Genomic DNA, 23,124 nt, shown 5'->3' with positions numbered 1-23,124 from the left:
CCCAGGGCAGTCCAGAATATTGTCACGAACTACATGTAGGTACAATCAGCTGCATCTATATGTATTGTAACGTATAATAGTCTTATATCATTCGTTGCCCATTGTCTAGTGAAGAAAGGATTTTCTTACCACGTTTAGCCCAGTGCTCAAGTTGGGTTCGTAGGAGACGGTGTGAGCATCTACGCCGACACGGTTTAGATATGACCAGCACGCGACTACTCGTCGATTTACTGGCAGAGAACGATTTTCATGCATGATGAATAGCCTCTTCGTAAAAATAGGACCTCGGAAGATCTAAGCTGCGGCGATATCGAATGGAGCGTTTCAAGCTACCACTCTCACTGTGAGACAAGCTGACAACACGGGACGGGATATATATGAAAATAAGTATATATATGAGCGGGACAATATGTTCCACACCACAATCTTCCATAGCTTATTCTAGCTCAAGGGGAAATAAGAAATGCAACTGTCAACGTACTCGGTACGAAATACAGGTGATACAGGTGATACAGATGTTGAAAATAAATAATGAGGGTACGGTTGACCAGACAAGGTACTGTGCCAAAATAAAAAAAATAATCGCACACTAAACTAAAGTTGGTAAGGGGTCACTTGCCACAATTTAGAAAATATTAAATGTGTACTTCTAAGCCTTATTACGGTTTATTGTCATAGAAATATTGGTTTAACCAATATAATGCAAAGGATTGGCCAATCAAATTAAAGGATTTAATTGTCAATTCAATTGTCAATTCAATTTTCAACTACCACCCACATTTATAAATTCAAATAACTTTACAATTCTAGCAACTATAACATTACAATTGGTATCATTTTATAGCCTCAATTAAGGCGAAAATAATTATCCAGGTTGCATGCGTATACGATGTATTGTTATTAAGATATTTAAAGTCTTTTAAAAACAGTCGTCTCAAAGGGTATTAATCAAATAGCCTTATACAATACAGCCTCCTGATTGGCCAGCCAGCCAGCCTCATACATACCACATACATATATCAGAGATTATTTAAAAAGACCTCGTTTTCAGCCTTTTTGCCTCGGAATGACTGTATGCGACCGTATAGTCTTTAATCAATGTATGCGACCAAGTAAAAGCAATATGTAAAGATAGATAGCCATTGCATCGTCATTTAAATTGAATTGAATTGAACATGAAGCTGTAACAGAGATGTGGTGTAAGGATAAGGATAAGGATAAGGATATTGCCAGACGGGCGGTGTAAAATTTAGCCAATAAAAAGGCGCGCATCTTAAAAAGAGTAAGAGGCCGCCCCGTACCTAAGTACCTATACACGTGATACCCTTTGAGACGACTGTTTTCAAAAGACTTTAAATATCTTAACAACAATACATCGTATACGCATGCAACCTGGATAATTATTTTCGCTTCAATTGAGGCTATAAAATGATACCAATTATAATGTTGTAATTGCTGGAATTGTAAAGTTATTTGAATATGTAAGTAGATATAATATTTAATAAAAGATTAAAGTAAGCATACCTTTTTAAAGCATATTATATATAACGTTATAATGTATGTATTTAGAAAAGATAATCCTTTTTTCCCATACAAAAGTGCGAAGTACCATAATAATTCGAGCTAATTGCGCTAACCTGTGGCTGACTACCCTTTTAAGCTAAGCTCACAGATTTTTTTCATTTTGGCACAGTACCTTGTCTGGTCAACCGTAGAGGGGCTAGAGCTAAGTCAAGACCGCCATTTTATTTTTCTAGTGCTCTTAATGAGGGGTAAATGTTCAAACCCTTCAGAATGCAATTATCAATCCTTGACCGAGGTGGATACATCCATATCCCACATGCTATCTTACACACCGGGGTGTATGTCCTCTATGCATCCTATGTTTGATTTCTCTTGGTACCTTATAGTAAGTAACCGAGCTTCTTAACAGGTAGAAAGCCTAATTTATTCAACGGGATCTTCATTAGCTTCTCAGCCTTACATAAAACATGCCTAATAAGTGTAGGAATGACATCGATAGTCATCATAGCCTATAGGACTAATATATCTTCTAGCTAGAGCAAGCCTCACTGGTCGATGGGAAGCGTGTATCCCTCAATCCCTCAAATCATATATTCATCATCTAACTTCTATGTTCGACTTTATTGTAATGGCCGTAGGTCCAAGAACGGAGCCTCTCGTGATCGGCATCTTCCCGGCTTACTAAGTACATCTAAGGTCACCATATATTGGACGGTATATGCTTTCCTGTATGTGTATCCTTTACTCTAGACTTCGGGATCCAGAATATATTTGGTAGAAAGTGTCATGGGCTGTTTCGTCGTTTCATATATGCATAGCCTTGTCTAAATACGACCCGGAAACCATAGAAGCAAAACTTGTGCGTAGCTTATGATTAGACGTAGAGTAAATGACGATGTATTCTCGCCTGATCTGGCATAGCTTACGATAGGGTATGGCCGACCTGGGTATAGAATTTTAGATGAGAAAGGTCACGCGGAATCATTTCATGAAAGGTACCCGCCTAGGTGTCGGGAAATGGCTCAAGAGTCGGCAGTCTCTCTAATACTCTACGTGTGACTTTTAGAAAACATAGGATATTCTGCTCGTAGTCGATGAATAGCCTATGGTAGGAAGGCAACAATTCTATGTTAGCGTAAGCCGGCTCAGGAATAATAAATAGCTGTAATGGTAAGCAGCCCAACTTCTTGACTTTTCACCAAGTTGGCGCGTATCGTGGCTGAAATTCCGTCACGAATTGGTCACAGCCCATCACTGTGTAACTACAGCGTCAAACCACAATGGGTGGACAGTATCCGAAGATATTCTGATTCAGGCTAATTCTAACCGTGGTGATGCTCACGAGTAAAGTATCCCGGAACTGGGGAGTCTACCCCAGACTTTCCGTTCGGGTCGCCACATGAAAACCTGGAGAGGTTGTGGGCAGTCTTGGGTGCTTGCTAAAACAAGAGTATTCAGGCCCACCAACCTCCAATGCAGTAGCAGCTGCTAGTAATAGCTCTATAGCGAATTTTCGAAGCGTCTTAAAGGAATAGTATTGGAAGGTAGTTTCTACAGGGACTATCTCATCCAGGTTTAGCGGTAGTGGGGGTTACGTTACCTCAAGTATCTTTCGTACATTTTAACGGCAGCTTTCACATATATGTCGGCCGATAGTAGTCATAGACAGGGGAAAGAAACTAAAAGAACAAAAAAAGAAAAAACCGATGCTCGAGTAGATGGAAACCCTTCTACGGTCGAAAAGAGCACCTCAACTTTGAGCCTTGGATACCTATCTCTCATAGGATAAGAAGTGCGCCTGGCAACCTCGCCAATAACAGATCAGACCACTCACTACTAGGTGGTAGAAAATGAAGCAGAGTAAAAGGGGGCTAGATGAAGTAAGTAAATAAGTAGAGCGATGTGTCTTTGGAGCGCATTAGTACTTGAAGTTTGACTGGACATTGTTGAGATCTTCAGGAGTGATGGGTGGTAAAGGGGCATTTTGCTTTTCGTCAACGTTGGATCTATTACACACAGCTCACCAGTTGCAACCCATTACATACACCCTAACACCACCCTAACACCACGCTTATCGCCGGCTGAGAACTCGAACGAGTGGTCCGAAAATACATGTATGGCCTAGTACACGCAGTACTATGATGATCTGGCTCGTTTATCTTGGAAGTGTTATTGCCATAAGTGGGATCGAGAGGTGTTGCGATTGTGCCAGTTAGCAGGTAGAGCCGTTGAAAGTCGGTCAGATCAGGTAACAATCGGGCCGCAGGCCAAGCAAAGGACAGAAGGAAAAGTCCATTTTCATGCAGCTTTTCCCTAGCCTGACTTTGGAAGAAGGCTATAAACTTTACAACAGACAAGACAAAGATAATGGCCTCTCTCCCTGTGCTCTCTATAGGAGGATTGCGCATGCAGCATGAATACGCGTAGCACGCACTAGCTACCACGGGTATGTTTATGTCGGGACGGAACGTGCAACGGTGCTGCTCGGACAGAGATATTTATTTGATTCGATACCGTTATGCATAGCGTATAAATGCTCGAACGGGAAGCGGTAGGCGATACTTGATCGGGCATTGTAACTTGCATACCGAAATACTACTCTGAATTCCGAGATCTCGGTTCATAGCGAGAAATAATTGGGTGCATATGTCAACTAAGCGAACCAAAGTCAGCACCAAAGAAGTGATTGATCATTACATACCGAAAAGAGGGCCAGCGACTATCACGACCAGGCACTACATAAAACGAAAAAGCCAGTCGCAAGTAGGTCTCGAAGCCAATACCACAGTTCAAAAAGGGTATTATAATACGCGATAAATACCCCCGCGGACTTGACGTGCTTGATCCCTCGGGTATTCCGGTGAAGGTGATGATTGGTCTACCGGTGCTCCCGGCCGATCATCTAACTGCTTATGTATAAGTGGCCGTTATGTGACCCTGTTACAATACATAAGTACATACATAAGACGAGATATGAGGCTGACGTAGATCTAGGTTGCTCAAGATATGTGATAGGAGAACAACGACTGAGACTTGTGAGTTGTGAGTTGTGAGTTGCGAATCGCGGGAAGAATGCAATCGGTGATCGAGACTCGGCTAAAGTCCGGCTAGAGCAGAGAGATATTTCAATAAAAGAGACATACCCCATCGATATTTAAATATGCATATATCCATGCAAAAATTACAAGTTTAAACTCCGATTTATTATCAAGATCTTCTCTCCCTCTAAATCCCCCATATTCTTCCCCCCCGCGCGCAGATAGAGCATGAGGTCACGATAAGTACCAACATGACCTAAAAAAATTATTCGTATTAATATTATATCATACCCAGTGTCCAGTTTCCCATACATAATATCAATTTGATTAATACAGACCGCCTTTTGACAGTCATCATCATGCCTGCATACTATACCACACCCATTCACCTGCCTCAATACCCAATCTCATCTATCTACCAAGGTACTGCAAGTCACACGACTCATACGACTCACACGAATCACTCAACGAGATTCGTTTTGTTACGTACCCAATATAAGCCCCACCGGAAATAACGTATCAGCGAAGAACATACCCATGCCAACCTGTGCCTAGTTGTGACATACATGCTGCCCTACGAAATAGACGTTCCTTTTTCCACTTGCAGACTACAGTAGTATCCCGTCTCAGACATTTCTATTCAGCGCATATATCATTAGTTACCAGGTTTTTAATAAGCCATACTCCTTGAGTCCTTGGATTATCAGCTCAGCAAAATCTCTGCTAGTATCAACTTACCAGTAACCAATGATATTATTACAGTCTAGCCGTTGATATGCCAATATCTATAAATGCGATAATAGTAGTAATTGGTTATCTAGGAGGTTAGGCTCTAGTTAGCCCCTTAACAAGCGTATAAATAGGCCACATTCATCAACCTTGCAGTTATCCCAAATACACATCTTCAGTTTAACAGACGATAGGCTACTCTCATAACATTGTATTTGTAAATATAATAAATAATATAATTAGGATTCAATGCCTACATTCCAACGCCTAGGCTAAACACCTCAAAGTTACTCGATATCTACAGATCTAAAATTTGCCTTGTCTAATACTATGAGAAATGAGCCCCTATCTCCGACTGAAGAAGATCGATTTGTACCTAGCGTTCATGAATCGAGCTGCAGAAACCCAATCCGCTCAAATACTTCCCAAGCCCAGTACGAACGGCTCTTTTAACGATTACTGATCGTATGTCCAACGTAGGGCGGCCATCATAAAAGGCGGCAAAGGTCAAATTAAATGGTGAATGATATTGATGTACCAAGAAATGATGTTGATTAAATAAGCGTTTTTAAACAAAACAATTATATAAATTATTAACTATATAAATATTAAATATAAAAGTATATAATGATCAGTTAGAAACTTATTCCATAAAGTTTATCCATTACATTTATCTTTGAGCCTTGTGTTAAGATTCAAGATGGGATATCTAGAACAAAAGACTATCAGTACGGCCATAGGCTCCCGTATAGCTTAAAGTTCCTCACAGAACAACAAAGTCGCTTCCATGCTTCTTGCTCCACCTCGTGACACCTTGGAGCTTTATGCGCCAGTCCAAATGTTACCAGGGCCCGGTACGGGATAATTGGTAACCTCGCCGTAAATATTGAATAAAATGCCCGGGTCGTTCTCTTTGTAAAACTTGGTAGCGGGCACGCCGCCGCTGGTGGACTTAGATCCGGCACCCGAGACGTGTAGGTTGATACACTGCGGGTATGCCTGGGCGCCACCGACGTTGGAGGCACGATGGAGGGCAATTATCTCATGGCGTAACACATAGTTACCAGGCTTTAGGGTTGACGGGATCTTGACCTGCCACTTGAATTAGTTCCTTATCAGATCGTCTGAAGCCCAATCGTTGCCAGACTTCCAAGAAGCCTGTGCAATCTTAACAAACTTCAGGTTTTCCTTCTTGGCTCCAGTGCAGCCGGCTGTGCCGCAATCAGCCAGGTAGTCAATGATGGGCCCTTTATGGCTGTCTGGCCATGTGAACCACTGAAGTGTCAATGTGCTACCCGCGGTTACGTCGACATATGCCTGACCCGGCGTGGCCGCTTTGTGACAGATGATGTCCGGGTGGGCTAACGAGTCGGGACTGACGAACCCGATATCAGGATTGTTCGCTGTCCAGCCTGGGATGCTTGGTGGTGGATTTTGATAGCGGAAACCCGGGTCCCAGCCGGTATAATTCTTGCCATCGGCAACGATGAACTGCACAAACCCATGGCAGGCTGCGCATGTAATAAGAGCACTGATAACTGGCAACTGCTTCGCAAATACAGAAAGCAACATGTTGGGCTAGGTGAGTTGATGGAAGCTAGTAAGAGATGAATATTTTGTCTCTGGCCGGCCGTATTTATACCTACACATTTGGTAATATTAAGGCGTATTCAAACAGCTGGAAGTAGCTGGTCCGTTTACTAAACAAGAGCATGGCTAAGAGGTAGTATTAGACAGCTACCGAATAGTATTTAGGCTGTTAATAGTTCAATCATTGGACGTTATAAAGGCCTTCTGTTATGGTCTAGTCCGAATATTCCAACTAGGCTGAAGTCGTATAAGAGCGGTTGCCGCTCGGATTATAAATGCAATGCAACACTTCGTATCTAAAAGAAAGTTTGTGTGAAAGAGTTTACTCCTTGGCTGTAGTTTAAGTATTTTCGATAATATATCGAAAGTGGCATAACAGGTAGGCCTCTCTTTGAAAGTCGTAATGGGCTAGCCTTTGGATTTTTCTCACATCTCTAAGGTAGCTATATTGTTACATTTCCTGTTGGGAAAAAATCGCATCTCATGGCCGATACCAACGAATTGTTCCAATATTCTAAGAACACGTAACTTATTCCAAAAGTTAATAGTTAGTTTTAAATTTTCCCATTGTTGTTTAAGGGGGATTGTTTAAATCATTTACACCGTATTTTTAAAGCACCAATTTTACTCCTTGCTTTATTAACTACGGGTCAAGTAAAGAAACAAGTAGTCGCCCGCCGAGGGCCTAACTATAATTAGTTAATCATGAACGTAACTATCTAAAGAAGGACTTGTTAGTTTCAACGAAATGGGTGGGACTGTTTGCACGGACAAATGCAATTAAAAAATTTTGCATAATAACAATAGATTTTTGATTTTTAACGCGTACACATTATCGTATCTCACATATTTCCTTAATAATCATACATGTCGTCGAATATCCAAAATTTTCATTGATTATTTTAATGATAATGTCTGTCAATATTCTACCCCTATCAAGCTGGAAATGGCAAGAGAAGGATCTCGTAGCCCCTGATGAAAAAGATGTGGACTTTGGCAACCCGCTAGAGCTTACTAGTTGGATCGTCAATCAGCTTCGAGCCTGTCCCTACAATGATGTTCGTACTATAATAGAAAAACACAAGGTATGTTCGTTGTTGATCAAGCCTGTACAAGCAACGCTCACAATAGGTAGACCATCACCCGCTTAGTTCAACTCAAAGAACTTCGGGAGAAGGGTGCAGTTACCCAACCCAAACTTTATCTTGACCGACAGCAGAAAATGTCGGCTCTAGCAGCCTTCGTCACGATCGATAAAGTCAATTCGGGCTCGTGTCAACAATGTTTACACAGAAAATCGCGTGGTCCATGTGCTGAGTGTGTTGCCGGTAGCAATAGCTTGTTTAATGGAGCTTGTACAAACTGCCAGTTTTCTAGCACGGCTGCAGGATGTTCATTCTACGAAGGTAAAGTTTTAGCAAATCCTTTCAAGAGCCCTAGAAGCTAATTGTCGTAGGTAAAAGCCGGAAAGCTAAGAAGCGAAGCCGTTCGACCTCCGACGACAACAACCCTAACAAACGATTTTACCTAACCCCCGAGGTACTAGAGGATCTGACAACTCGCGATCTTGAACGCTGGCGAAATATGATTGAAAACGAACTAGATATACGCAATCCGTCCCGTTCCGCTGGGAATCGACCACGCTCTTAACTTTTGGGTCTCGCAGCCATCGACACCTGCTAATAAATTATTTTCTTCGGTGGTGAAAACAGTTCCCTTAGCCAGCTTAATCTGTTAGGTTTCATGAAGCCAACCATGCGTGTAGTTCGTGTAGCGGACGCCCGAGCTGACAGGTTATATTATGCCTTTGTCCAGACCTATCTTTGTTATAGAGTGACATGACCATTGTTTATGCTAGATCAATCACAACCTTGCCTATATGATTCCCGCTCTTGAGCCGCTCATATGCCTCGTTATATTTCGCAAATGGATACACTCGATCGATAATCGGCTGTACATGATGAGCTGCCATTGCTCTGAGCATATCCTCAAAGTTCATACGGGAACTAATAGTTGACCCCATTACAGTGAGGCTTCGACGAAGAATGTCAATAGGAGGGAGGCCGCCGCCAAACCCGCTAGCAAAGCCAATCAGGCTAATCACACCGCCAATCCTGGTTGATGCGGCCGATTTAACGATCGTCTTCTCTCCTGCAATATCCAAGACTTTATCAACACCCTTGCCATCGGTGAGTGCGAGAATCTCTCTATCCCACTCGGGCTGAGTACTGTAGTTGACTACAGACTCGGCGCCTAATTTTCTCAGCGTCTCGGCCTTTTCATCGGACGATGTGATGGCAAAGACACGCGCGCCAACGATCCTTGCGAATTGCAGCTACATTTGATGGCGAGGAAATCGAATTAGCCAGTCAGAATCTCACAATAGAGGATGTAGCCGATGCGATTAGGAAAGCTACAGGAAAGAACATTACAGTTCGGGCTCGGACGCTCGAAGAAACAGACGATACGAATCCGATTGTAGCATGGCACCTCTGGGCTAATGCGGTTGATCTAACAGTTGATACGGAGGCACTCGAACGGAAATATAAATTCCGCTTCACGACACTCGAAGAGTATTTAATCTAAGAGAAAGCACAGCTGAGTATCTTAGCATAAGGTACGATCAGCTACTGTAAAAAAGGAATATCAAATGCAATAATGAATAAATATCGAATAATTTCCGAATCACGTTCCTGGAACCAGCGAAGTGTAACAATAATTAATTATACTATGACATTTCCGTGTCCTGTTAAATAACTACCAAGCTGATATATACATGCTACGACTACCAAGTTCCCGACACAGGTAAATCTTTCGAACTTCGACCAACCATAAACCGGTATTTACCCTCGACAACCATAGCCCAATTTTGCGCCTTAACGTCCCAGTAACTTAGATCTCGCCTCGTCAGGTTAAACGTGATCGTCCTACTTTCGCCCTGGTCCAGCAAAAACTTATCGAATCCGCGCAGCACCTTGACTGGGAAGTCGACTGGAAGATCGCTTTGGGGATAGCCAAGGTATAGCTGCGGCACGACCTGGCCTGCCTTACCGCCGGTGTTGGTAACCTTTACGGAAACGGTAACATAGGTATCCCAAAGGTCGGGGTTTCCACCTTCGTCCCCCCCCGCGCCGGAGAGAGGCTGCTTTACGTCGTAGCCGTCGGGATAGGGGTAGGGATCTGATACTATATCATCGATATTATCGAGGTAGGGGTAAACGTATTTTTCAAGTTTTCGAAAGCCTTTAGGGAAGAGCGCCTCTTCCTCGTTAGGAATAGTAGCATCGTATTCTGGTGGAATTGCAAAATCCTTGGGTCGCGGTGCGGGGAGGACGCTCTTCTCCTTTAGCCCGGTGACGGTGCAATCAGAGAACTCGAATGTAGTATAGCTTAAGCCGAACCCGAACTCGAACCGCGGCTGTATTTCGTACTTGTCGAAATAGCGGTAATCGACGTATAAACCCTCTTTGAAGTCCTGCTGCGGTACGACGCCGTTTGGTAGGTACATGACTTTAGCACCTTCGCCGTAATCATCTAGGGACTTGCCGATAGTCCAAGGCAACTTTCCGCTAGGGTTGACATCTCCGAATATGACATCGGCTAGGGCATTACCACTCTCCTGGCCTGGTAAGTTCGCGAGGAGGACCGCTTTGATATTTGGTAGGTCAATCCACTTTTCCACCAGGACAGGACCGACTGTGTGAATGACGACAAGGACGTCGCCGGTGCCGCCGTGGCATCCTTGGGCGACCCGAGTGATCAGATCATCGCCGCCTTTCTGCAGAAATAGATCGGGTCGGTCGCCTTTAACACCCTCCCATACCTTAAACCCTTCGCCCGAGTCGGCGTTTGCGAAGACGATACATAACTGAGCGTCTTGCAGAATCTCGGGCTGTTTTTCGAATGGTGGCTTATTCGTTAGATACGTCGAAACCTTTACGCCCTCGTCGTCTTTCCAATTCTTAGTCAGTGCCTCGACGGGTGTGACCAGGTATGGAAATTCGACAGAACCAGAGCCCCAGCCTGAAGCTAAGGTGCCCTGGTTGCAACCGCGATCTGGACAGTGATTAGGACCGTCGCCAGGACCGGCATCCTCGCCAAATATTGCAATCTGAAACGGACCGTCGCGTGGGATCGTTTTATTCGAGTTAGTGCTAGAGTTATGGGGAAGAGGGAGTAGTCCTTCGTTTTTAAGCAAGACAGTTCCTTCTGCTGCAATCTGCCGTGCAATGGAGGCGTGATCATCCATGACGTTGACGTACTGATTAACTGGGACTTTCTCTTGCTCGGTAGGGCTTCCAGGCGCAAAGATACCTTCAGGCTCGTCTGTCCACGACGAGAAGTTGGGCCCCTTACGGTCAAACTTGGTCTTGTCGTCCTGACCTAGTTGGTACCATGCCGCGACAATCCTAGTAACCATGTCGTTTAACCTATCGAGAGGAACCGAACCGTTGAGGATAGATCTCGTAAGCTCGGAACCCCAGAGAGACTTGCCATCCTCCCAGAACAGCCCGTCCCCGGGCATCGTCATGTCGAGGCCTGCGAGAGCGCTGGCAACGCCGCTTCTCTGCGCCAACCAATCGCTCATTACGAATCCCTGAAAACCCATCTCGTCTCTCAACAAGCCGTTGAGTAGCTTCGAGTTGCCGCACGCATACGAATTGTTAATCATGTTGTAGCTGCACATGACGCTTGCAACGCCAGCCTTAACAGCATTTCCAAACGGCCATAAGTAAAGCTCGTGCATTGTCCGATCGTCGATGTTCGTACTAAGAGCATTCGGGAGGCCCCATTCCCACGGTTGGCGGAAGTGCTCCTGTTCGTTTGCGACGAAATGTTTAATAGTCGCCATGACACCCTCATCTTGAATTCCCTTGATCGACTGGGCTGCTGCGATGCCCTGGAGATAAGGATCCGCGCCAAACCCTTCCCAGTTCCGTCCACCTGCTGGCATGCGGCCTAATGGACCGATACAGGGACCTAAAATCACATTGACTCCCTTCTTTCTAGCTTCTATCGCATGGGCGTTTCCCCATTGGTACATCAACTCTTTATTCCAAGTCGCGCCGACAGTCACGCCGGCAGGAAAGGCAGTGGCATTGTCGGCAAACCGAATACCTAGCGGACCATCCTGAAGCGCAAGAGCAGGGAACCCTACGTGAACCGCCGGGCCCGTGTTTCCTACGGCCGGACCCATCTTCCATCCGGTCCCAGTCGTCACGTTTATTTTCTCCGGTAATGTCATCCTGGCAACCATCTCGTTGGCTTTTTGATAGGCCTCGGCCCAGCTTCTTGCCGTACCGCCCTTTGGAGTCGGATACCATGGTGGCGAGAGGCCATCCGGAGGTGATTGTTTATATTTCTTAAATGCGAAGAAGCCGCCTGCGCTGAGTGCTAGCCATACTAGAGCGAAAATGGCTAAACAGCCAATGATACATCTAGTCGAGCGGCCGACGAAGCAGCCGCATGGTTTCCTCAACCAGCGGTTGCGAGGCTGGGTAGAGAAAGCTGCGGTGGACGGTTTAGAGGATGTGAGGGGGTCGGATTGGAGGAACTCTGTTGCGTCGAGATCAGAGTCGAGTTCGAATGATGAGCGAGCATCATAGGAACGGCGGAACTGCTCCTGCTCGTAGTTCGAGGTTGGACTTAATAGCCCTTCCTTACTTGAGCTCATCTCGTCACCTATGGCTCGAAGCCTGGTCTCGCCCTACGAGAGTGTGGTTCAGCAAGCAAGTCTTTCGATGATTGCTACTAAGAAATCGTTGGTCCGTCCGATGCTTGCCTAGATGTAGGTACCTTTGCTACCTGAGCAAATAGCAACGGTTAAATTAGGAATTAATCATATGTATTACTATCGCGAAAGTCTCTAAGGTCATACTTGGAATTGAAAGACTTGACCAATTCCTCAAGTTACCTGAAGTATTATAAAGCAGCATCGATCCCAACGTCGGAGCCTTGGTTTGAAACCTGGAGATCTTCTTGGCGAGAGCTTTTGGGCTCTGAGCATTGGATGGATATTTACATAAAGCCGGTACTGTAACCGTGCGCAACCTATTAATAGAAATTTATCTGCGTTGCCGATTACAGTAAGAATACTGTGTTAGCTAAAGGGACGAGAATGTAAAGAACTTCCGACATGTCTCAGATGTTAAGTATAGACTAATAAGTATAGAATAAGTTCGTCTAACAGTTTGTCTGACAGCAGACCTCACATCTTTTCCCTATACTTATATTGGAGCATCTCATTCGAATCCACAGAGCTCTCGTCCGCTAGCTTACGCGCGCTCTCAATTCCGGCAACGGGGAGACGATATTCGAAGCTCGTAGCAGATGCCCCTGAATCCGACGCAACTGGATATGGGAATGGGAGATACTCTGGAAGTAAGCCTAGCTGTCTAAGAAGCGTCGCTTGATCCCAGCTGATGTGCTCGTGGTAGAGACGATCGCCGCGTATGTTTACCACGCTCGTGAACGGAATACTGATAAATCGCCCGGTTGCTGGGATACCAGGGATGCTACAAATACGCAAACGTATAAGATTAGGCCGCTTCACACTACTTTACGTTAGGAGAAGCGCTACGGTAACACGTACAGCCAGTTTATTACACGGTCGTGAGTCGCCTTGAATAGGAACTCGTCGACCACGCGATCGATACCCACGGTCCGACTCACGAGCTCAAGCTGCGTGTCAGGCGGATTGCTGAAGATGAAGTTCTCTCTGTAGAATTCGGTCAGGGCCTGTCGTCCAACACCGCCTGTGAGCGTTGGCACGTGGTTCACGTATGGTTCTTCCACCATGGTCGCCATCGTCTCCTCGACGGATCGCGCTTGGAATTCCCAGTACGTGTGCTCGTCCCACACTTTCTCGAGGTCGAAATAGGGGGCGCCAACAAGCGGCTTCAGAAAAGAGAGCGACCGCGTGTGGGCCACCGAGGCTGAAGTAGCGTGGTAGTTTTCATGTGCGGGGATCGCAAAGAAGGATTTCGCATTCTCGTAGTGATACTTCTTTTCGTTAGTCCCTTCTTTACTACCATCCTCTTGGGCTTTCGTAAAAGGTCCAGGTACGTGTGCTAGTAACGGCAGCTTGCTAGTAGTGACACCCGTTAGTAGTGCACCGTAACAGACGACGGTACAAATCTCGGGATGGGCCTCGATTGCTTCTAGTACGACGGATTCCAAGACAGGCATATAAGCTTTTAGTTGTTGCGCAGTCAGCTGAATCATTATTCATTTGCACATAAATTTAGATATGTATCTTGTTTTCTCACTGATGATTCCAATCTTCTCAATTTGATCGCAAGACGGCAATGCGAGTAACTTGGAGAGTGCCGAGCGTATGGCATCGTATAGCAATATTCTATTAGATTTCGTAACTCTTAACTGCGCAACGGCAAAGCCTTCTTCGGCCCATTTATACAAGGGTGGCGGGTCTAAAGTCTTCTCGTGCTTTTTACGAAGATCAAGCTCCGCGTCGACCAGGAGGAGTAACCCTGGGCCATGGCCTCTTCTTGAAAGAGGACCTTGGATTGTCAACTCCGGATATCTGTCAACCGACGGGGTATCAGAAGAGCTAATCGCTTTCGCGTCTGATGATATTGTTGACATTATTAGATTAGTTCTCGGCTTAAGGATATCGCCAACAAACTTATGTAGGGTGTATAAGAGAGTAAAATCATATGTATCGTACTCTATCAAGCGGGGTCTTTATACATCATTTCACATCATTTCACTTCCGATACTGCATTAGCCAAATGACCCCGAGTATTTGGGGAACTTTCTTCCCTTTTTATTCCCCCGATGTGACACTTTTTACTTTATAAGATGATTTTCCATAGTATCCCATAGTATCCAAGTACCCAATTTAAGAATTGTAATATTCGTCAGCCAAACCCCGCTCTACTTGAACGAATCTCACACCTGGGGATATATTTCGTGCCTTATGGTTGAAAATCTTTCACTTCCTTTCAATCATCTCTCACGAAGGGAAATACGTCGGTAAGGTTCACCCATGAATTTCGATTTAAATATAATAAATTATAGGGAAGAATCTTAGGAGATCCTAGCTGCCCAGGACAAAGACCGTTAAGCACATTTACAGGCCAAACGCTCTTTCAAGAAAGGATTCAAATTTACTTTACGGCGTAACAATAAGGCTAGCAGGTTAGTTATACGACTATTATACAGGATATCATTCATCCAATCCTCATACCGTCTCTATGTATCGTTTCAGTTCCCAATCCGTTACCGCCTCATCCCAAAGTCGTATCTCGTTTTCCCTGGTACCTCCAAAGTGATCTACGAAGTCGTCACCGAAAACTTCGCGAGCGATGCTATCTTGGCTCATAAATCTATCGGTAGCTTCCCTCAAGTTTCTCGCGAGGCGAGTACCTTGATCGGACAGGTCTCCCACATCCTGACCCTTGCCGAGAGGAGGAATCGGGATCTCGAGTTTCTTCTCCACGCCGCGCCAGCCGAGAGCTAGGATAGCCGACATGACGAAGTAAGGGTTCGCATCGGCACCTGGTACACGGACCTCGAATCGCGTTGCCCCAGGCTTGGAAGTAGGAGGCGCGATGAGTCTGACAGATGCAGCACGGTGTTCGAGACCCCACGAGACGGTCACGGGGGCCCAGAAATTCTCAACCAACCGCTTATAGCTATTTATGGTAGGCGCAAGCATCGGCATTACATCAGGTAAACCGTCCAGGATACCCGCAAGAAAATGCCTTCCGAGATCGCTGAGATGGGCAATGTCAGGGTACTTTGCATTCTCATCCTTCTCCTCGCGGAAGAATAGGTTCTTGCCGTCCTTATCTACGACAGACACGTGGGTATGCCCGCTGTTCCCTGGCAGACCGTGCTGAGGTTTCGCCATGAAACAGGGCGTAATTCCGTATTCGCTCGCAACCGACCTAACGACGTACTTGAAGAGGGATGCTCTATCGGCAGTCTCTGAGATTTGTCCAAATTCCAATGCCGCCTCGTAGACCCCAGGTCCGCTCTCGGTATGCCAACCTTCCAGGTCGCACCTAAACTTGGCACACGAATCGTATACCCCGTGATAGTAAGACTTGTTGAGCGTCGGCCGCGTAATGCTATATCCGAACATACCCTCGGTTAGGGGAGGCAGGGTATGCGGTGGGTTGCTGTTAAGATATGATGCGACGGAGGGAGAGGGCGAGTCTGTGGTTGAGGAATTCGAAGAAGGTATCTTGAATTGGAAAAACTCGATTTCGGCTATACAATAGTTGGTATTATAATACTTGGAATCTGTGCGGAGATGAAAAATAGAGGGGTGTTTAATGTCGAACGGGAGCGTAACAAACCTCCTGCCATGGCATTGTAACCCTTCTTTTCCAGCTTTTCTACGGTAGTTTTAAGCAGCCCGCGCGGATCGGCGCATACAGGATTTGCGTCGTCGTCGAAGAAGCTAACTAAGAAGAAGGGGACATTGTCTTCCCAGGGAATGCGTCGGAAACTGTTTAGATCGGGCACGGCTATCAAGTCGCGATAACCGTTCTGCTTGTTGCTAATCTTGAGTTCCTTTCCATAGGTTCTATCGTGCATATCCCAACCGAAGATGACACTGCAAAACCCGAAACCTTCTTTGGCTACGGAGAGGAACTTCTTCTTGGACACGATCTTCCCTCGTAGCATTCCATCGACGTCTACTCCTGCCAGCTTCACCTTGGTGTCATCCTTAAGGAGGTCTGGGAGGTTCTCAACTGTAACGCGGGGTGGTAGAGACATGTTAAGGGAGACTATAAAAGAGTAATAGTTTTGAGTCGCGTCGTAATAAAAAAGAGGTAGAAGGGGAAGAAAGAACTGTTCTCGGCATACACGAGGAATTAATTCAGAATCCAACCAAGTCTGCGATAGAATAGATATAAATATAAGTTAGTAACAACCAGCGCTGGTAACAACGGATATGGGTATATATAGATAGGTACTTGGGTATTGTATATGGACGGCGAGAGATGTAAGTATTGAAGGTATTGAAGGTAATGGAGGGGTAAGATTCAAAACATATGTTATGTACCTGTATGGAACCTTGATTACCTCCGTAAGGCTGAAGAATGCGTCGAGTAAAAGATCGATCCAACTTCAAACTCTGGGTACCTTGCCGATACCGAAATATTTAGTGTTTGACGTGATTGGTAAAAGATAAGCTTGAACTGCGGTATTACAAGCTTTAAGATTAAGACATCGGATAATGAAATCCCTGTCCACGGGAACTCCCACCAGCTACGTAATAAGTACCTCGGTACCTATATTAGTATATCACATATCACATATCACATATCATATTATACTATAACAATTATAGCAATTCTCCCTCGTGGATTACGCCCAACCTGCAGATTTCTCTTACATCGTGATCATGTTTCGTAGTAGTACATACACGACGATGACGTTACACCGGTTTGACTTATGTGAGGCTCTCATCTAGGGCTATTAACCGAGTAAGATACCCCGTCTATAACCACCCGCTATTTTCCATCCTACCATCGTATATTCATATATTCAACCCGATTGAGTGAGTTCGATGGAGCTTAAGTTGCGTGATTTTAGTTCTATACATACTCATCTAGGTACCTAGGTTAGGAGGTATGTTCTTGTATAAGTCTGTCAGCTGACACCGCGTGATACTTGCTGTATGCCTGAAACTATTCAGACTCCCGCCCTTCCTCGAGCGATCCTTTTCCAAGACCAATAATATGTCAACATATAATAGGACTCGACGGCCTAACCTAGAGTATGCAAAGCAGTAAATTGCTACCAACGATCCGCTTTAGATGTCCTAGATGTCATATAATCATCCCTTCGGTATACTTAAAGCATGGTGCAATATAATATCGCCTATGCTAGGCCGACTCTCAACCAATGCTGACTGGCAGCTACGATATACTTGGCCCTAAATTGCATTATGCGTTTCCCGACATTCCTATCCGGCCGCGTGGTTTATTCTAATATCGGCATGATGACTCGATATCATCAATCACGAACCCGACCCGACGGAATGGACAAGTGTTACATAGTCATCAACTCACCGCTTAAAAGTAACAAGATATACCAATTGCGGAAGCTCCCCACGAATCATGAACCGAGAATTCACCAACATCTTTCCAGAAAACATGGGCGTATCGGTGTGGAGTACATGTCAAATACGCCTTACTTACGATCATCTCCTTTGATACCTCTGCGGGATCTGGCGGAAACAGATTTGATCTTCAATGGCTTCCGCCTTTCTTAGGATATGGTGCAAGTGACATACCCGTGGCATATCCAAACGGGTTCCAGCGGACTACTACCTACACTCGGACTTAGTCGAAACGACATGACGACGCACTGTACCATATCACTAAGCCTTCAAATTCCATAGGTATTCTACTAGGAGTAATTTAACCCCCGTCGGGGGAAGTTTTCTCAACTTAGAAGTAATAGTATTGAGATGGAAAGGTCGAAGCGAGCTACCTATGTAAGCCATGACTTTGCCGATATTTCACCAGAACGTATCGGCTCCGTCCTATTTCTTTTTGTTTATTATCCCAAACGCCCCCGTGACTATTATCCAATCAGTCAAATCCACGTCGAGCTGTACTAACAGACCTAGTTTAGCCCTTGAGTCCTACCTTTATTTAGTGTTAATATGAAGCGTAAAAAAATGAACGAAGTGGACTTGGACCGTGTAGGTATTATGAGATTATACTAAAATGGATGCCGATCAAAGCCCTCAACTAAGCACCCTCGATGTTGTGTGCTTGTAGCGAGGGGCCCGGCCTGCAAGATATTCATGTAGGACCGAGGTAAGTAGGGTGGGAACAATATTATATAGGTACCTTTGTTATAGATACCTACATACCTGGGTACCTAGATAACTTCCAAGGTTTATGCTGGGCAGTTCGTGATAAGAAATATAGTCTTATCACTAACATGCCGCCGTTGTCGGAAGGAGAGGGGTCATGTCACGGAAGCGCCCCTCCAAAATTAGTCTGGACCGATAGGTCAACATACAGCACGAGTATAGTGGACTATCGGTCTATTAGTGATAACGGATAGTGTCTAATATTGGCATCTTTCGGGATAGCTGATAGACTTTCGTCAAATATTCGAAGCGGATCGATTCGATTCTGCCTTCGACCTCGAGTCATCCTTTCCAGTACCTCCTAAACCGTCCCGGTGTTAATTTACATCCCCTATCCCACTCGGCAAACCCGTCCTCGCCGTTCAAACGAGCCCTTTTACTGAAATTACGATAAGTCGGGTGGTGGTCAAAATGGCATCTGAGAACAAAGGTCGTCTTGCTGGCAAGAATGCCATAATCACGGGAGGTGCTGGGTATGTAATTCCTATCATACGTACAGGACATAGGGTAGGCTTTGGACTGACGCAAATTATCTACATAGCGGAATTGGCCTCGAAACATCGATCCTCTTTGCAAAAGAAGGTGCCAATGTTCTAATAGTCGATATCTCTGGCCCGGCATTGGAGAAAGCCAAAGCCAAAGTCTTGCAGCTGGTACCGCAAGCCGGCCGAGTCGAAACAAGAGTATGTCGTCGCCACCACACTATAATACAAACCGCGACGTAGCGGTAGTTTCAGCATCGTAGACTAACATAAGGCGTCCACCCCCCCTCCCAGATCTGCGACGTGTCCAAGGAAGACGACGTAAAGGCAACGGTAGAAGCCTTGGACTCGTGGGGCGGGCTCGACATAATCTTCAACAACGCGGGCATCATGCACGCGCGAGACGACGACGCGGTCGGCACGCCCGAGGAGATATGGGATCTTACCATGTCGATCAACGTGAAGGGCGTATGGTACGGATGCAAGCACGCAGTGCTCTCCCTACGGCGCAACAACAAGACCAAGGGCAGCATCATAAACACCGCGTCCGTCGTCGCCCTCGTCGGCTCTGCGACCCCGCAGCTGGCGTATACCGCGTCCAAGGGAGCCGTCCTGGCCCTGACGCGCGAGCTGGCTATCGTGCACGCCCGTGAGGGTTTCCGCTTCAACAGCTTGTGCCCGGCGCCCTTGAACACCCCGCTGCTGCAGGATTGGCTCGGAGACGACGTGCCGAAGCGAATGCGACGCGAGATCCATTTCCCCTCTGGTAGGTTTGGCGAGGCTATAGAGCAAGCCCAAGCTGTGCTGTTCTTAGCATCCGATGATGCTAGCTTTGTTAACGGCCACGAGATGGTGGTAGACGGCGGCATGACCAAGGCGTACGTCACACCGGAGGGACCACCTCTACCTGCCCCTACGAACAATGCTTTGAAAAACGAGCTATGATTGGAGAGAGAGCTTCGTACTGTGCTCATAATAAGGAATAAAGTGAGTAGGTATATATATTACATACTTCACATGAACATTCTCGTTTAAGCCGCAAATCTCTAGTAAGCACCCGATGTGATAATGTTATGCCACCATTAGGATGAGCTTCTACCCAGTTACCTTACTTGACTATGCCCCTTTGGATATATGATTTACGTCTCGTACACAGCCCTACCTACGTAACCGAAGATATTTTAAAATCCAGCAAAACCACAACTCTATGCGTGACTAGTAACCATACAATCCGCCGGTGAAATAAAGAATGGACAAAAGAGGATGCCTAAACTCCATCGCTACAATGCGAACGATCAACATATAAAATAAGCAAACGGAATTCCAGACGAGAGCAGTATTCTAGTTGAATTGGCCTTCCGTATTTCCCTCTCCCATGCTCTTGCTCGCACTGCTCCCGCTTTGAATAGCACCCAGAATTCCGTCGATATAGCTCGCGCCGCTCCACTTCTGATGCGTCAAAACGTCGCAGCCAAGTTCCTTCTCGCGACGTTGCACGAGATTAACATAGGCCAACATGCCATCCTTCTTGTACTCTTTAGCAAGCTCGTTTGTGATGGTAGCGGTACTGTGCAGGCCCGCCAACGAGATTAGTTGTAGGACGAAACCTTCTTTGGCGATGTCCCAGATGAAAGATTTGAGCTTGGCGTCAGTGAAACCGTGGGCCATCCAGTTAAACGAGGGCGATAGATTGTAGACTAGCCCCTTGCCGGGAAATACTTGCCTTACCGTGCGGCCGAGCTTGGCTGCCACCTCGACGTTTGGATCGCCAGTTTCGACCCAGAGGAGATCGGCGTAAGGCGCGAAGGCAATAGCTCGTTTCGTGGCAGCTTTCATACCCGCGCGGTAGTGATAATATCCCTCTCGGGTACGGGGGATGTCCCAATCAAAGACGATAGGCTTCTTGGCGTACTGGTTCGCGATCTCACGGCGTTTCGTTATGCCCATGTTTGCGTTTGCCTCGACAGCTCTTAGGTATGAGTCTATCTTGTCTTGGGCCACTCCTTGAGATTTCAGCTGCTCGACGGCCGCCTCGTCAAACGTTACTAGCCGCGTTTTCTTTACCCATTCGGCTTCAAACGCGTCTATTTCCGGACCTGGCGCGCCCGCAGCCTCCATCTCTTGTAGTGTCTCTGCGAGAGGCGCAATACCCTCTTCCGCAACGCCGAGAATTAACTCGTGGTCTCTCACGTCGATCGCGCTAGATATAAGCTTCCCGCTTTCCGAATCGGTACGCGCGATGACAAGGTTTTCTGAGCCCATGACATCCCATTGAAAGCGCGCGGCGTTGAGACGGTTGATGTGCTCGCCTATAGGTACCAGGACTTTGCCCGCTAAGTGGCCGCACTTCTTACCACCGTGCAGCTGATCCTCGAAGTGAACAGCAGCAGCGCCATTTTCGGCGAATAACTTGGCAAGCTTTAATACCGCGCTTAATCCGCCGTGTCCCGTATCTCCATCTGCGATGATGGGGCGAAGATAGTCGATATACGGCGTTTCCTTCCGGGCCTCTGGGGTCATCTTCCGCCGCAAATCCCATTGCTTTCGATCATGCATTGACTGCGCCTTCGCGAGACGTTGAACCTGGTTTGGTACCGTGTTATAGGGATAATCGCCAAAATCCGGCGACACTTCGTTTGTGCTGGTGAGGACTGAGGAGCAGGCCCATCCGGAAATATAGAGTACTTCTTGATGTGGCGCTTGTTGGGTCATCTGCACGGGATCGATCGCTCCCACTGTTCACCGAGTCGAGGAAAGTTAATTTGTGGTGTTCGGAACGTGAATAAGTCATACGGACGACTAAACATACTTGTATGTATCGGCTCCCCCTTTGCTTCCCTCTCCTTAATCAGATTAAAAAGTTTCCTTGCCATTACGGAGCTAGGATAGTTTTGAAGCTGTGATCCTCGTTTTGACACGACATCGGCGGGAGTATATGGCCTTTTAATACCCTCGTATCTGGGCGATGCCCACCATGCCTCGACGTCTTTAATCTGCTGCTCGTAGAGAGCGTCTTCTGCTGCACCAGATTTCTTAGCCTCTGGTAGAAGTTGGAATGAGTCGGACGGGAGTACTGTCGACACGGGAGGGTTGACGGGAGGTAACGACATTCTTGCAACCGTAGAAGAGAGGCACCTCGTTGAAGCGATACGGACCGAATGATGGGGAGGGAGCGTAGCTCTTCGGGGAGCTCGAATCACCATTCGACGAAACATCGCGGCGGTTATCTGCTGCAAGTTGGCAATTCGAGTCTAAGGCGTCACTAAGCAACGATATATACAAGAGGTGCGGCTAAAAGACGGGGAGAGGGAAAAAACCTCATTTCTATATGTACCTACAAAGGTAACAATTAGGATGTTGAAGCTCTAACCGAAAGATTTTGGAATTTGCCCTTAGGATTAACAAATCCCAGGTTTGGCCGATAGCACCCGAACCATCTTTCCCCGCGGTCGAACAAATGCCCGTTAACCCCAACTTACCTAAGAGGGCTTTCTTACCGGTCTCGGTCTAATGCTAGATGGATCTAAAGCGGGTACCTCCATGGGGTATCTTTTTTGAAAGCGGAGGTGAAATATACAACACCACATGCGCATATAAACCTGTCGTTAGGTAACCCAGCCATGTATCTGATACAAGTGGCTAGCTCCTAAAGGTCCCTGACGGTAAGCCGCGGCTTCTAATTGTTTGGTTTGCTTCAGGTGAGGTCATCAAAATAATCTATCCAGGTACATGTACCTAGTATATCTGCATGTAAGGATATGTACACTAACTTAAAGGAGTAAAATCTATTATTTTACTAGCCAATTACATTATTTTAATGTTCTTTCTACGAGCAGACTCTACAAAGGATATACCCGCAAGGCCCCGAGCCGAGATATCGGTTATCCCAGATTCA

The 23,124-nt window shown here is 46.1% G+C and overlaps 7 protein-coding genes across 7 annotated transcripts; 2 read left to right on the top strand and 5 right to left on the bottom strand.

The window, feature by feature from the left end:
* Window positions 1-6,113: 6,113 nt before the first annotated feature.
* Window positions 6,114-6,863, bottom strand: F4817DRAFT_317440 (glycoside hydrolase; the record flags this gene model as incomplete). Its single annotated transcript, XM_049300803.1, has 2 exons — window positions 6,114-6,383; window positions 6,465-6,863. The coding sequence occupies 2 exons, from the start codon at window positions 6,861-6,863 to the stop codon at window positions 6,114-6,116; spliced, it is 669 nt and encodes a 222-aa protein (XP_049157559.1).
* A 929-nt stretch (window positions 6,864-7,792) lies between these two features.
* On the top strand, window positions 7,793-8,555 carry F4817DRAFT_366398 (uncharacterized protein; the record flags this gene model as incomplete). The annotated part of the gene is made up of 3 exons (XM_049306979.1): window positions 7,793-7,966; window positions 8,017-8,287; window positions 8,338-8,555. The coding sequence occupies 3 exons, from the start codon at window positions 7,793-7,795 to the stop codon at window positions 8,529-8,531; spliced, it is 639 nt and encodes a 212-aa protein (XP_049157558.1). The 3' UTR covers window positions 8,532-8,555.
* A 1,034-nt stretch (window positions 8,556-9,589) lies between these two features.
* Window positions 9,590-12,843, bottom strand: F4817DRAFT_342392 (glycoside hydrolase family 3 protein). Its single transcript, XM_049303902.1, has one exon. It carries the CDS (start codon window positions 12,553-12,555, stop codon window positions 9,667-9,669), a length of 2,889 nt encoding a protein of 962 aa, XP_049157557.1. The 5' UTR covers window positions 12,556-12,843; the 3' UTR covers window positions 9,590-9,666.
* F4817DRAFT_342389 (carboxymethylenebutenolidase) lies at window positions 12,844-14,616 on the bottom strand. Its single transcript, XM_049303901.1, has 3 exons — window positions 14,150-14,616; window positions 13,474-14,074; window positions 12,844-13,396 (listed from the first exon to the last, which is right to left on the bottom strand). The coding sequence occupies exons 1-3, from the start codon at window positions 14,484-14,486 to the stop codon at window positions 13,090-13,092; spliced, it is 1,245 nt and encodes a 414-aa protein (XP_049157556.1). The 5' UTR covers window positions 14,487-14,616; the 3' UTR covers window positions 12,844-13,089.
* On the bottom strand, window positions 14,617-17,043 carry F4817DRAFT_342383 (putative glutamine synthetase). The gene is made up of 3 exons (XM_049303900.1): window positions 16,210-17,043; window positions 14,922-16,120; window positions 14,617-14,876 (listed from the first exon to the last, which is right to left on the bottom strand). The coding sequence occupies exons 1-2, from the start codon at window positions 16,629-16,631 to the stop codon at window positions 15,085-15,087; spliced, it is 1,458 nt and encodes a 485-aa protein (XP_049157555.1). The 5' UTR covers window positions 16,632-17,043; the 3' UTR covers window positions 14,617-14,876; window positions 14,922-15,084.
* A 2,115-nt stretch (window positions 17,044-19,158) lies between these two features.
* On the top strand, window positions 19,159-20,174 carry F4817DRAFT_359793 (NAD(P)-binding protein; the record flags this gene model as incomplete). The annotated part of the gene is made up of 3 exons (XM_049306203.1): window positions 19,159-19,220; window positions 19,289-19,430; window positions 19,524-20,174. The coding sequence occupies 3 exons, from the start codon at window positions 19,159-19,161 to the stop codon at window positions 20,172-20,174; spliced, it is 855 nt and encodes a 284-aa protein (XP_049157554.1).
* A 99-nt stretch (window positions 20,175-20,273) lies between these two features.
* F4817DRAFT_342367 (isocitrate lyase) lies at window positions 20,274-22,807 on the bottom strand. Its single transcript, XM_049303899.1, has 2 exons — window positions 22,039-22,807; window positions 20,274-21,964 (listed from the first exon to the last, which is right to left on the bottom strand). The coding sequence occupies exons 1-2, from the start codon at window positions 22,442-22,444 to the stop codon at window positions 20,571-20,573; spliced, it is 1,800 nt and encodes a 599-aa protein (XP_049157553.1). The 5' UTR covers window positions 22,445-22,807; the 3' UTR covers window positions 20,274-20,570.
* Window positions 22,808-23,124: the final 317 nt, after the last annotated feature.

The sequence above is a fragment of the Daldinia loculata genome (genome assembly GCF_022478755.1).
Source record: "Daldinia loculata strain CBS 113971 unplaced genomic scaffold F4817scaffold_36, whole genome shotgun sequence".
NCBI classification, from domain to species: Eukaryota; Fungi; Ascomycota; class Sordariomycetes; order Xylariales; family Hypoxylaceae; genus Daldinia; species Daldinia loculata.
Note: the sequence above shows the minus strand (reverse complement) of the source record. Positions and strands in the feature narration are given on the sequence as shown.

Bases quoted from the DNA above. Each gene is read 5' to 3' on its own strand.
- F4817DRAFT_342392 (XM_049303902.1), bottom strand. From the start codon at position 12,555: ATGAGCTCAAGTAAGGAAGGGCTATTAAGTCCAACCTCGAACTACGAG.
- F4817DRAFT_342389 (XM_049303901.1), bottom strand. From the start codon at position 14,486: ATGTCAACAATATCATCAGACGCGAAAGCGATTAGCTCTTCTGATACC. The intron at 14,075-14,149 runs GTGAGAAAACAA...AACAACTAAAAG, and splicing joins TGAGAAGATTGGAATCATCA to CTTATATGCCTGTCTTGGAA. The intron at 13,397-13,473 runs GTACGTGTTACC...GCGTATTTGTAG, and splicing joins GACCGTGTAATAAACTGGCT to CATCCCTGGTATCCCAGCAA.
- F4817DRAFT_342383 (XM_049303900.1), bottom strand. From the start codon at position 16,631: ATGTCTCTACCACCCCGCGTTACAGTTGAGAACCTCCCAGACCTCCTT. The intron at 16,121-16,209 runs AGGTTTGTTACG...CAACTATTGTAT, and splicing joins GGTTACAATGCCATGGCAGG to AGCCGAAATCGAGTTTTTCC.
- F4817DRAFT_342367 (XM_049303899.1), bottom strand. From the start codon at position 22,444: ATGTTTCGTCGAATGGTGATTCGAGCTCCCCGAAGAGCTACGCTCCCT. The intron at 21,965-22,038 runs GTATGTTTAGTC...CTCGGTGAACAG, and splicing joins GGGGGAGCCGATACATACAA to TGGGAGCGATCGATCCCGTG.